Genomic DNA, 12,989 nt, shown 5'->3' on the forward strand with positions numbered 1-12,989 from the left:
AATTCTTTATCCTGGATGCCTGTAGAAGCAGAGAAGTAGTGATTTGCTTTGTGCTTAGGGGCATGAATAAGAGGGGAAGGATGCAGCCCTGCTGTCAGAGACAGAAAGATTTGCCCTAGAATATCAGGAACAAGTGTGCCCGAAGGGTTAAGGGAGAATACCGCTTGATAGGGGAAGTGTGCGTGTACACTTGGCAGCAGCCACTTCAGTAAAAAGTTACTGAGTTGAGCCAGTCAGACTCCATGTGGTTTTTTTGTGTTTTTTTTTTTTTTTTAACCTAAATATTCTACATTTTGGTCATTTCAGGAAGTGTATTTGCTCCTGGGTGGTACATAGAATTAGTACTTTGAAATCACACTGGGGCCTTCAACATTGGAGAGGATTTTCCTTGATTTTTTAGCTTTTTCAGAATGCTAAATTTCTAAGGAAACTATGTGGAGGTAAAGCGTAGAGCAGAACTTAATGAGTGGTTGTGAGAAAGGGCTTCTTTTCTCAGGGCCACTGTATTTTGATTCTCTTACTAATCCTGATAACAAATACACATTTATGTTTATCTGCATTCTTTTACCTGTTTTGTTGGTCTCTAATGAAGACTTTTGGTGTCTTGTTTGCTCTTATCTTGGTCTTCACAGACCAGATTCTGATTCCCTGACTGCAAAGCTGGGATCTATGACTTTGCTGTCCAAGAGGACAGACTCCCAGAGCAGTAGCAGTCCAGTCCAGTAGCCATGGGAAGGAATGGCATCCTAACCCATTGCCCTGCTGGTGAGGAAACACTTTACTCCTATCATTTCACTTCCAGCTGGGTTTCTGGATGTCTGCAGCCTGTGTGTGGGCAGGTGGGTTCAGGAGGGAGTTATCTTCAATAGCAGGAAATAGTTTCTTTGTAAGATGAATTAAATCCAAACATATCTTAAACCTTCCCTTGACCCAGGCACTCCCTCTGACTCCTGCCCCCTCTCTAACCTTCCTTTTCAGAGCAAAATGCTTGAGATAGTAGCTTTCCTGGGTCACCCATCGGGCTGCACTGCCATTGACTGATTCTAATAAGGGGTTTGCTCTGGCCAGTAAAACCCTTTATTTATTTCATCACACCGCCTTTCTACCAAGGAGGGCTTCTTGCCTTTCCTCGTTTCTTCCCCTTCCCACAGACCAAAACTGGACCATAGGAATATTCCCAGCCTATGCTGTAGGAATCCATTGGGATCTGTCTACTGGATCTGTCTATTGTAGCTGCCCTGCTATGTGTGAGGTGAGGACAGCGTCCCTTCACCAAGCCAGCATAATCCAGGTGAATTGGCTTAGTTTATAGAGCTTTGGTTATATGCCGTTTTTCTTTAGCACCTGCATCTTGGACTAAAGGAACTAACCTCCTCTTCTGTTCAAAAAAACCCCAAAGAAAACACAAGTCTAATGGGAAGGACAATCTCCAAAATGTGAAGAACAATAGGTGTAGAAATGTCTGCTGGGGACAGCAGTCAGCCTGAAATGAAAGCTTGGAGGTGTGACTGCTCCTTGTTCATCTGAGTGAAATACCAACTATAAAAATCTTATCATATTAAAAACTGTGTTTTAACCATCCTTGCATGCTGAAACCAAACAATTTCCTGCAAGCACCTAATCTTAGACCTTGAGATATTTTTTTTTTCTGATCTGTTCCCAGCTTATTCAGATCTGTGGGACCTACTTCTTGAGGTTCACTCACAAGCCTTCTGCTCTTGTTAACCCAGCTTACTAAGAAAGTGGTTTTACACAATCATACTGCATGGCAGCACCTTCATAGCAACTTGGATCTTGCTGGCAACTTTGAGCCAAATTTAACAGACCAGTAAAGATCTCAAAGATATAACATTTCTAACAGTTTTGTAAAAATAAATGCCTGGTAGAGAAAAGAGGGAGACATAATCAGTGCCCCTTCCCCCATTTCCTGGTACCATCATCGTGCTGAGAGGTGGACAGATGGACAGCAGCACGAGCAGAGCTCCACAGCAGCCCCAACATGCACTGCTTCTCACTCGGGCCTACTATTTGCTGTGACATAGGCCTTTTAAGCACTTAGGGATTAATTTCCTACCTTCTGTATCTTCTGTTTCTTTGGCTGCCACCTCTGTCATACAGAGATGCATCAGACATTGCATCACTGCTGCAAGTAAGTCTGTACGGCACAGCGTCTGTGCGTTGCTGTGAGGCTCCCACCGCCCCGAAACCCTCATCTGTGCTGTCATCACCTCTTCTGTGGTGTGTGACCTTGGCCCCAGCCTGACGCCAGGAGATGCAGAATGCCTCAGGCTGTTCTTTCACCCAGAAAAGGAGAAATGATAGAGTGATATCCCATCCTCCTACTATGCTGGCTCCCCTTTCTTTTCAGGAGCCAGTTTCAGAATCACTCTCCATGGATTTGTTCTTGGCTACCTCATGGGCCTTGTCTCTCTCTATTACCATCTCTGCTTTGTCTGCCTAGCTAACACCTGCCTTCTCTCTGTCAAGAGCCTTTTCTTCTGCAGCTTTCTACCATCTGGAATAGCCACTTGATCAGCTTCAGTTTCTTTCTCCTTAAACATCTGAAATACATTTCTGTTGCCTATACCTCAGCTTGCTACCATATTTAGGGGGCTGAATGTAGTCACCTTTTTATGCCCATTTACTCTGTTTTGTATTTCATACTTCTTGGTTGTCTCTCTTGTATTACTGAAAGGTGCAAAACATGCTGAGTTGCATTGGAAATAGCAGATGCTGGACAAACCTGTGTAATCGTGTGTGGAGTGTTACTGTGTTCTGCTGGAGCCAGCCTGCTTGCTGCTGCTGATCCACTGCTTCTCCACAGGTGGGAAGCTGAGTAGAGAGAGCAGACACACAGTGCACTGCAGTGGAACTATACCTGCCTCCTTTATAAAATGGGAAGATGATAAACCACACGTATCTAGTTGTAGGTTTAAAATGCAGGAACATGTGTCTTCCTGTAAATTGTTTATTGTAGATGCATAAGTGCTATGAAAACCAAAGCCTACCCTGAGCAATTTATTTAACATGATAATATATAGTACTGTTATGTTAACTAGTGATGTGGTTTTCTTCATCCAGGTTCCCAAGCTATTGCTTAATCTTGGTTCAGAAGAACCGCTGGTTCATGTGTCTGCACAGGTCACTGACAGAGGCATGGTAAGTGTTCCTTCTCCCTCCCTCTGCTCCTTCAAGATTGTCTGCTTACCCTTTGCTTCAAGAACTGCTTCCTGGAATTCAGTCCCACTGTTAGAAATGAAGCTGAGTTCTAAAGTACAGAGTGACAATGTGAATGATACAGCCCAGAGTCTCCTCGTGGGCTCATGCATGGGTTCCTTCCTGCCTTTAGGTCTCCGTCTTTAAAAATGTTTAGTAAAAGTGCTGCTTTACCCCCAAGTCAGACATTGCAGTTTTTTATGGTAGCCAATCAGTCAGTTCAGTCAATTTGTTTCCCAAAGGACACCAAACTTGGAAGAGGTCAGTATTTTGGCTCTGATTCTTAGCTAAAGTGTTTTGGTTGAACCCTAGCTTCAAGCCTCCCTGTTACAGGTCTCACTGTGCAAACTCTATTGAAACCAGTGAGCCCCGGTAGAGTTGTTCTTACACTGTTTGCCTTAATACCTAAAGCCTACAAAGCTCAGCCATCTAATGGAGTTTTACTGAGTTAATGGACCTTGGGAAAGCTGGCCAGCAGTCTGTGTAGGGGATGGGGCCCAAATTTTTAAGTGTTTCCTCTGCCAAGAATCCCTAAAGGTAGAGGGATTATTTGTTAATAAATACTTGAGATGTGCATCCATGCGGAGCACATGTATGGAGAACACATATCAAAGAGCTCCAGATACTTGGAGTGAATTTGGAGGTGATTTAACTTTTAAGTGTGGTGCTGTGCCCCTATTTCCGTTCTGTTTCTCTCTAGGTTGGATCAGACAGCATCATTGGGTCGTCCACACAAGTAGGGGAGAAGACATCCATTAAACACTCCATCATTGGCAACACGTGCATCATAAAAGACAAAGTTAAGATTACAAACTGCATCATCATGAATTCAGTCACAATTGAGGAAGGGTATGTCACCTCGTTGTATCTCAGTCCCCTAAGTTTGTTGTTTCTTTTTCTAGGTAGATTCTGAGTCAGGAATTGTTGTCCTGTAGGGTAGAACGGTTGATCCTAAGGACTGACTCAGAAATAATTCTCTGTAAACAGTTCTCAAATGCGTAAGTGAAATTATTTTATGAGAAGGCTGTAGGAACATAAATTTCTTCTTTTAAGAAGAGATTATACAATCTTCAGAATGTGTAAGTAGGTTAAGTGGATGAGCTTGTGCATCATCCTCCCAAGCTTTATTTTAATGGCTAGATCTATGAGTATACCTAAATTATTTGGGATAAGAAATATATTTTAAAGTGGTACACTTACCAACTAGAAATACTCTTTTCACTTTTGAACATTACAGCTCCACCTAAAATGTCATTTCCTTAGGTCCTTTTTAGTCATCTTGCAGCTTTACTTTGCTATTGCAAGTGCTGAGTAATAGAATAAGAGAATAAACTTTTCAAAGAGAAAATCTGCCAGCTAGTAGAGCTTTCCCATGCATTAAAGACACTAACTAAATAGGTAGCCTTGAGCATTCAGTTTTCAAATGTGGGAAAAGTGGCCTATCTGTAGTTGTTGATGTCTGCATGCCCCCATCTTTCTGTGCAAGCCGGCTTCCTGTGGATGTCAGTGGAAAGGAAACTGCTGATGGAGTTTGTGCAGGCCTATATAAATTCCCTGCTCCTTCATGGCTTGAGGTTTGCCTAGGGCCTCAGGAAAAAGGCCAAACTCTTAAAAATGCCAAGTTGGCTCTCAAAGTTGCATATCTGAAAAACAAAAAAACCCAAAGGATGTGGGGTCTATGGAGGGATACTACTGTTACATAACTAAATTACAGGTAAGTAGGGTACCTTACTGCCAAGTGTTTGTCTTTAATAGAAATCCACAGTAATTTCAAGCACATCATAAATCAGAATTCCTTTGAGTATAGAAAATAGCTAGTTTCTAGTTCAATTGCAGATGGATCCAATGTGACTATATCACAGGCACTGCTATCCTAAGAAGTACCAGAACGTGTCTGGTTTGATCATGAGACTTTCTGTCATTTTGATTAATGAATTGATACTACGGTCATAATGGTATGATTTTGCATGTGAGGTGAGTAGCCATTAAAATAAAGCTTGGGAGGATGATGCACAAGCTCATCCACTTAACCTACTTACACATTAAATCACAAAGGAGGCTAAATGTGTAAAAGGTGGTATTTTTATGAGGAGTTCCAAATCAGTTGTGTTTATTTCCACTGGTATGTAGTAATATTCTCCTCTGAATCCTGAACAGAGTGCAAAGTCATTATCTTAAGCACTCCACAAAATTCTGTGAGCATTATAAACATTAATTTTTAAGAGGGGAAAAATCAACATTTTGGGTAACATTTTTTGAATTTCTGAAAAATCATTTCATCCCTGGCCCCCCTCGGAGTAAAAGCAATGTGCCCACCTTTGAATGAAAAAAACTGGCGGTCCCAGGAGTTCACACCCTTAGCTGCTCCATAACCATTGCACATTGATGCACTGGAGTCTAATTTGTTGTTTCTTCTCAGCTAGAATTAAGACTATACACTGCAGAGCTTTGTTTCAAAGTATGCTATAATTCATAATGCAGAGAACTGCGCGGATACTGTGCTGCTAAAGTATTTCTTATTGCATCATAGTAATCTTTAAGAATAGAAGGGTGAGAAGTCACAGATACACAGGTAGTGAGATTTGGAAATAGTTCTGGCTGCTAAGCTTTATTGAAATAAGTCTTGCTTGTAATTTAGAGAAAACACTTTCTTTGTATTTTGGCCTTTACTTCTTTCGTGGCTTTAATTAAAGCTGATGAATTTTTAATAACATGCTGGTAATTTTGAAACATTTTGATGGATCTGTTTGATGTGGTTTTGTTTTAAACCATCCACAATGGACAGCTCCCCTTTACAAACATCTCCTCTCCCAGGCATCTCTAAATGACTCAGGCATTATCTGATCACTGACTTCATAAAACGTCTTGCATTGTATTTGGAAAGTCAGTAAATATTGGCTAATATGAGTCAAAATGAGCATAATAAAAGTGTCTTAAAAGATATTTTTCATTTTCTGTTGCATAGCAGATGCCCCAAAGTTCATTCGGTTTTAACACCATCTAAGGTATTCTGTATTAGAAAAAACTAGAATTGCATTGAGAGATGGATTAAAAACAGCATCATTTAAAGAATATACATTATATTGCTGATGGGAGCTGCCTCATAAAACTAATGGGCTACTACTATATTATGCCATAGTCACATGTGAGTGATAACTGAAGGCTAGTCCCAGCAGAGTTCATTGCAATAATACCAACTTGAATTTGTAGGCTGAGAAGACTGCAGTAGAGCACATATTATGGAAAAGACAAAGCTCTTTAGAGAACTCAAGGAGGAAAAAAAGATCAGATAAGCCATTTTTGAAAATTAGGAAGCTGAGAACAAACCAATGCAAAAATTGCTCAGCATTTCAAGTTTATTTAGCAAGAGGTGTTATTACATGTGGTGCTGCCTTGGTAATTCCTTTAGCACTTACATCATGTCTAGCTTCTCTAGGTTGAATCTCACTTTCTTTTTTTGTCCCTATTTCAACTGTAAAAGTGGTCAGCAGCTTCAATTCACTATATTAACACAGAAGAAAACAGATGAAAAAGTTTTATCTCTTTAATAGTTTTCCTGTAATGTTGTGAATCCAGGATCCTATCGGACTTGCTATAGTTCTTGGGGTTTCAGGATCCACAAATTCAGGATCCACAAACCAGAAAGTTGTTTTGAAAATCTTCATAATGTTTGGTATCAGCTTTTGAAAAGGATAAACAAATTCTTTCTGAACAGTTGGGATACCATGAGGTGCTTAGCGCAAAAACTAGGTTCCTATTGGTAGGCTGAGATTAGTTCATTATTGGAGCAACTGAGATTTTGACCTAGGCGATACCCTTTAAAACAACTCCTTCCAGTCTAAAGAGATTAAGAAACTGGGGTTCACCTGAACAGTGTCATTGCATGCTGTTTGGAAATTATGATCCATTCTCAGCAATGGTTGATATGTTTAATAGGCTGGAGGACCTGTAGCAGGGTTTTTTGTTTTCCCAGACCTGGTATGCAATGCTTCCATTACATTATATATGTCTTCAGTGAAGTGATTTGAGTAGATGTGAATCCCCCTTAGAAGAGATTACAGGGGATTAAAGAAGTTAGTAACACAGCCCAAATAGTTGGTAGGGGGCATTTCTTAATGTGTTTCCCACTGTGCAGCTAATTCTTCCATCAATGAGACAATAAAATAGCGAAGATTACATATGCGCTGAGTGATGGACGTACTTGACCAAGCTGGGAGGGATGTAATTTTTAGAACAGTGCAAGTGCTGAGAGATGCTGCCTGCCCAGGTGACAGGCTGCAGCAGGGAAAAAGTTCTTGTTTCCCTCTGGACGAGTCCCCAGAGCTCAGAGACAAATGACTGCACTGAGTTACATATTTGGAGAAAATCTATTAATTGAGCTGAAAATATAGGTTGCTTGAAAACTTTTTGTATATGAATATGCCTGCAGTAGCTGTGTGCATCTTCAGTCTGTATAGCGTTTTGGGACTGACCCTTCTGTTTGTTCCGTTTGCGTTAGAGGATGTGCTGCACTACGGCATCCCTGCATTCGTATGTCTTTGGTATAGAATTTCTCTCGTTATAGTTCAGTTAGAAAGGAGCAATCTGTTGCTGGACTGACTGAAGCTGATTGTGTGGGGAGAACGTTTGCAAATGAGACATGTGCCCCTATTAGTTTAACTCCACTCTGAGCTCTTCATATAACAGAAATCAGAGTTGTTAGAGCTTGAAGACAATCTTGCAATGAATTACATTGACCTGAGCGTGCTAACTTTATTTCCTTTGGTCTTGGAAGATGGCATTTGTAAACCCTACGTGTGTAAACCCTACCTGGAACTCAAGTTGAAGTAGCTGGGCATACTTAGCCTCCACGAAATGAGACCTGTGAAATAAGACCATGAAATTTAGCTTCGGGTTTCTGTATGGGGTTTTATTTTGTTTTTTAAAACTTGGCTTTGTTTTTAGCAGCCTTGTAGTTTTACTTATTCTGTTAGCTCTTGGCAGCAGGAATTGTCTAACTGTTCTGGTTATATAGGACTTTGTGCTGAAGTGCTCAGAGCATTGCAAGTAATATTAACAGGAAAATCATGTTGAATCCTGTGTTCCATCCTAGCAGATAAAGATTTAAAAATCTCTTGTTTATTAGTAAAATGATCTTAGGGTATATACTTACTGAAAGGAGCTTTGCCATTTGTCATGTGCACAGTAGATCCTTGTTCCTTGGTTGTGGAAGCTGGAAGTTTTCCTGGGAAAGATTGAAAAGATGGGACTACAATGGGAGGGAAAGGGTTATTGGACTACTTACAGGTTAGCTGGGGAGACAAGATGTTAGAAGCTCAGATAAGTTGAAAGGTCCACAGTAAGCCGTGCTTTGAAATGGCCACATTGATGTACTTGGGGTCAGTACCACAGGAACTCTGTGGCAGATTTTGTCTTTGAAATGAAGTATTTTGCTTCAGTCTTTATTCAAGGAAATGTAGTGAAGCAATATGCAGTCATAACCGTTTTTATGGAAGTCATTAATAGACTGCTGTGGTTATTTCAGAGAGGGAGACAGCAAAACAAATGGCTGAAGGTTACTTCCAAAGTTTCACCTGCGTGGCTAGAAAGTACTAGATCTTCACAGAGTAACCAGGAAGCGAAGCTTGTCTCACCAGTGCTTTTATCAGAACAAACTGCTCACTGGGTAGGGGATGATCATTTTTCAAAGACAGAAAAGATCATTATAATACCTTATCTGGTCATCTGCCTGGCACAGGCCAGAGAAATTTATGCAGTACCTGCTGAGCTGAACTCAGCAGCTGTTGGTTTTAAAAGATGGCAGATCATTTTCATTTCAAAGTCATAAACAATTCAAAGGCTATCGACCACTTGGGGAAGCTGTTCTAGTGTTCATTTTGCTCTCCATTGCTGTTTCTAACTTGTTGTGGTTCTGCATTTTACAGTCTGCAGACGGAGATGCTACATGTGGTGCAGGGGCTTGTCAGGATAGGTGCAAACTGTGGGATCTAGAACTGTGAGCTCAGAAGGGCAGGCACTGTGGTTCTTTGGTATTTCCATTCCTGGCCTTTTACCATTCTCTAATTGCAAGGTTCCCTATTTGACTGTAAGTTGTGTATATCCTAGTGTCAGTTGTGTGGATGTACTTGGACAGGATGTGTCAAAAGATTCCTCACAGCAAGGTGCTATGAAGCTCCTCAAGCTGTATGACAAAATGTGAGTAGCAATGGGAGAAGCAGCAGCTTCCTTCCAGAGAGGAGCTTGCAGCAGACAATTGGCAGAGAGTCTGATGCAACGAGCAGTTGTGCTTCAGGAACTGCAGGACTGGGATTGCAGATGCGGCTCACGGTATTGTGTATGTGTGCAGGGGCATGAACTATTGAACAATAACCTTGTCTCCTTGTTGTGTTTGTAAAGCTATAAGCATGTAGCTGGAACTACATAAACACATGCTACCCAAAGAGAACTGGTGAAACTCCCCGTATGACAGACACTGTGCCAGGATTACCTTTTTGAAGGGGAAGGGAGTAAAAAGACAAGCAGATATGCTTCAGATCACGCTGCACGTGATGGCAGCAAACAGCAAAGCATTGCAGCATGAGGAAACTTGGAATGCAAGGGAGATGCCGCTGAGAGCTGCGGGTTATAAAAACTGCAGGGAGGTGATTTGAACACTGAGGACAGAGAGGAAGTTAGACTAATCCCATTGGGAAACGTAGAAAGCCTCTGGGAGTTCTAAATACCTAGGCAGAAAGAACAGGCTAGGTTAAAAATTTGTATGAAGGACTAAGTTAGCCAGATCCGTGGAGGAAGAACTGGTACTGTTAATGTTATATTGGCCAAAACTAGCATTTACCTTGCTCAGTCAAATCAAGAAGGTAAGTTATATGTTGGATTTTGTTAAACACGTTCCAGCTACCTCTGTTGAAATAGATGGCACAGTTACTGTAATGTTACTCAGTGAATGGATTGAAGAGAGACCATGTGTGACCAGTTAAATGCTACTCTAGTTTACCACATGTCTCCAATTTATTGCTACTTTCTATGAGAAAATGTATAAAGGAAAAAAAAAACAACAAGCAAGCTGAGCTGGATTGACTACTAACTGCAGATTGATTGTGAAGTTTATTGGTTGTTTCCTCAATAGTGCCAAATCAGCACCTGATGTAGGAACAGTGAGTGGTTTGAAGAAAGTTCTAATTAAAACCAGGGTGGAATTGAGCATTTATAGGGGTTCAGCATGTACGTGGTCTTTCTCCCCTTGGATAATAGCAGTACAGAGGAGTGATCCTATTGCCAAGGCAATATTTGTTGAAATTGTAAAATGTATTTTACAGCACATTCCCTCATGAGAAGGAATGAGAAAATGAAGTTGTTTCCAGCACTATAGCATGTAAAGATGGAAATAAGGTTCTGTTTATGCTGGGATTCCCAAACATTTTATATTTTGAACCAGTTTTTAAGAGGACTGTTGTCTTGTGGACAGTTTTTCTCACTCCAGTCCTGGTTAGCTTTAGAAAGAAAACAAAGTTTAAAATAGGTATTGCAGAGAGCAAAGGAAAAAAATCAAACTTGATTCAGAAAAGCACACACATCTGCTCAATTTAAAGATATGGATAAAGTGTATATGTGGATAAATGTATCAAGTATATGCGTAAGTATGAATATATGGATAAACTTAAGTATGGTGCTTGCCTATAAGAAGGGCTGTTATTTCTCTTGGTTACATACTAAATATGGTCTGTCCATTCTGTCACACCTCTGGGTTTTATGTTGTAAAATCTTTTGGTCGGTAACCATTATTTTCATTCTACTATTTAATTCAATGCACATACTGTATAGAGACAATCTCTGGCCCACAGAGTTTGCTTTCAGAAAGATAAATTGGAGAAGAGAGAGAGCACAAACTAGGAAACCAGTGAGCAGAAAGCAGTTGAGCTCCTTAGAGGGCTGGTTTTCAGACTGTTTCAACTGAAGTTGAATTGTGCTATATCTAATGTATTTAGAATATTTCTGATGTAGAACCTGTTATATCGTGAATGTCTGAACCATAATTAGCAGCAGCTCCTCAAGAGCATTTTTTTCCAGCTAGTTTCCCTGTACATCAGTCTGCGTTAAATAAACCACCTACTTTCTAATCTCAGATACAGATGCTTCTCTGATAGTGCAGGGAGCTCTTCCCAATTTTCCAAACATCTTGAACATCAGATGTTGAACTTAAAGCATGCATCAGCTCTGAAAAGTGGCATTTTAAAACAGCCCCTCACTCTGCTGATTTGCTTCTTTATGTGGCCAGAGTTGTGTCTGATTTCAGAGCTATAAATAAGCTGCTCTGCCTCCTGCTAGCCACATGGATCTAATGGAAGAAGGGGTATGGAGTTTTTCTAAGGCACCTGATTGCTATTGATTTTGGTTGGGAGTCTGTGTGTAAGTGCCTTTGGTTTTCTCGAAAAGCTTCCCCAACCTGCGTATGGAAAAGGAAGAATTCTCATGTTGTGCCAGAAATGTTCCTGTCATTTCCTCCTAGGGAAAGAGTGGGACTGAGCAAGTTCATCTTAACTTTAAGAACCCAGGCTTAATTTGTAAGGGTGACACTTAGGAAGTCCTCTTTAACTTGTAAACCCAGCTTAACAAATAATGTCCGATGGAGAGATGCAGTTCCCAACCCAGAATTGCCCTTGAAAACCCCCAGAGAAAGTATCTTTCTACGCTATGTGTTAACTATCCCTTTCTCGGTCTGGCTATGCCAACTACTGAGCATAAAAAGCAAACTCAGAGCTGAGAATCTACACGCTTTGTTACCTTAAAATATAAATTGGTAGCTTTTCCTGGGCATCAGCTGAGTGTGTTTAAATTCATGTAGGACACGGCCCTCCCTTTCTGTAAAAAGTGAATCCAGAGAAAGGTCAGTTTTCCCATGTGTGAGGTTTCCTGCTGTAAAACATGTTTCAGTGTATTTTTGCTGAAGTGTGCAAAACTGGGCTTTCAGCTGCATAAAAGGCTACCAATTTGTTTGCTCCAAGATCAGCCAAATTTAACTGAAGTTTTAGAGGTGAGGCACAATCTTCCAGGCCACCTCCCCTTGCAGCCTGAGTTTCACTTAATAGAACAAGTTAAGGTAGGTTAGAGGCAGTTCTTTAAGGTCAGTTGAACTTTCACTGGAAAATACGAGTGCTGGCAAGTATATGCAATATGTAATGCAAAATGTTTAGGGTGTGGGGAAGTGTGAAGGAGCCATACCACAGTGATGAGCTTGGCTAGAAAAGAGAAATTAAACAAGTTCCTTAGTGAAAACACCCTCAGAGATGGGTTAAGAATTTTGGGGGTTGGTAGAATGTTTTTGTTACCCCCAAGGGGAAGAACTGGAGATCAAAGCCCAAATTCACATAAGCATGCTTGCTTTGAAACGTATCTATAAATTATAGCATGTACGTTGGCATCTATTGTAGTCTTTGGTATTTACTTGAGTGTATAATGTGAGATTCACAGTACCCTGAGTTCCTTGCCTGAGTGTGTAAAAATAAATGCTGATGGAGGCAACATTTCAGGTTCTCAAGTTTCCTAATAGTGTTTTTGCCTCTTCCCTATTTTCCCATGGTCTTTGTGCCTCATCCCTGTGATTGCATGTCCCAGCCACTGACTCTCTGGCTGAAGGGTTTTCTTGTAGGGGTTGCTGGTAGGTTTTAGAGCTGTCTACCTGCCTTTTTGCCACCTCTCACCGTTAAGGTGCCTGTTGTGGCTGTTATCTTCTTGGTCAAGGCGGAATTCCCAGGGGATCCACAGCTGCTACACCT

General features: G+C 40.9%; 1 protein-coding gene across 1 annotated transcript in view; it reads left to right on the plus strand.

Moving 5' to 3' along the window:
* The window catches only part of EIF2B3 (eukaryotic translation initiation factor 2B subunit gamma), a 101,664-nt gene that overhangs the window by 71,384 nt on the left and 17,291 nt on the right, over positions 1-12,989 (plus strand). Inside the window, exons 9-10 of the mRNA XM_085308155.1 lie at positions 3,082-3,159; positions 3,917-4,065. Coding sequence (XP_085164281.1) covers positions 3,082-3,159; positions 3,917-4,065 — 227 coding nt within the window. The remainder of the gene's footprint in view (positions 1-3,081; positions 3,160-3,916; positions 4,066-12,989) is intronic.

This window comes from Rhea americana, unplaced genomic scaffold (assembly GCF_003343005.1).
Source record: "Rhea americana isolate MKP2758 unplaced genomic scaffold, rheAme1 scaffold_27, whole genome shotgun sequence".
In the NCBI taxonomy this organism is placed as follows: domain Eukaryota; kingdom Metazoa; phylum Chordata; class Aves; order Rheiformes; family Rheidae; genus Rhea; species Rhea americana.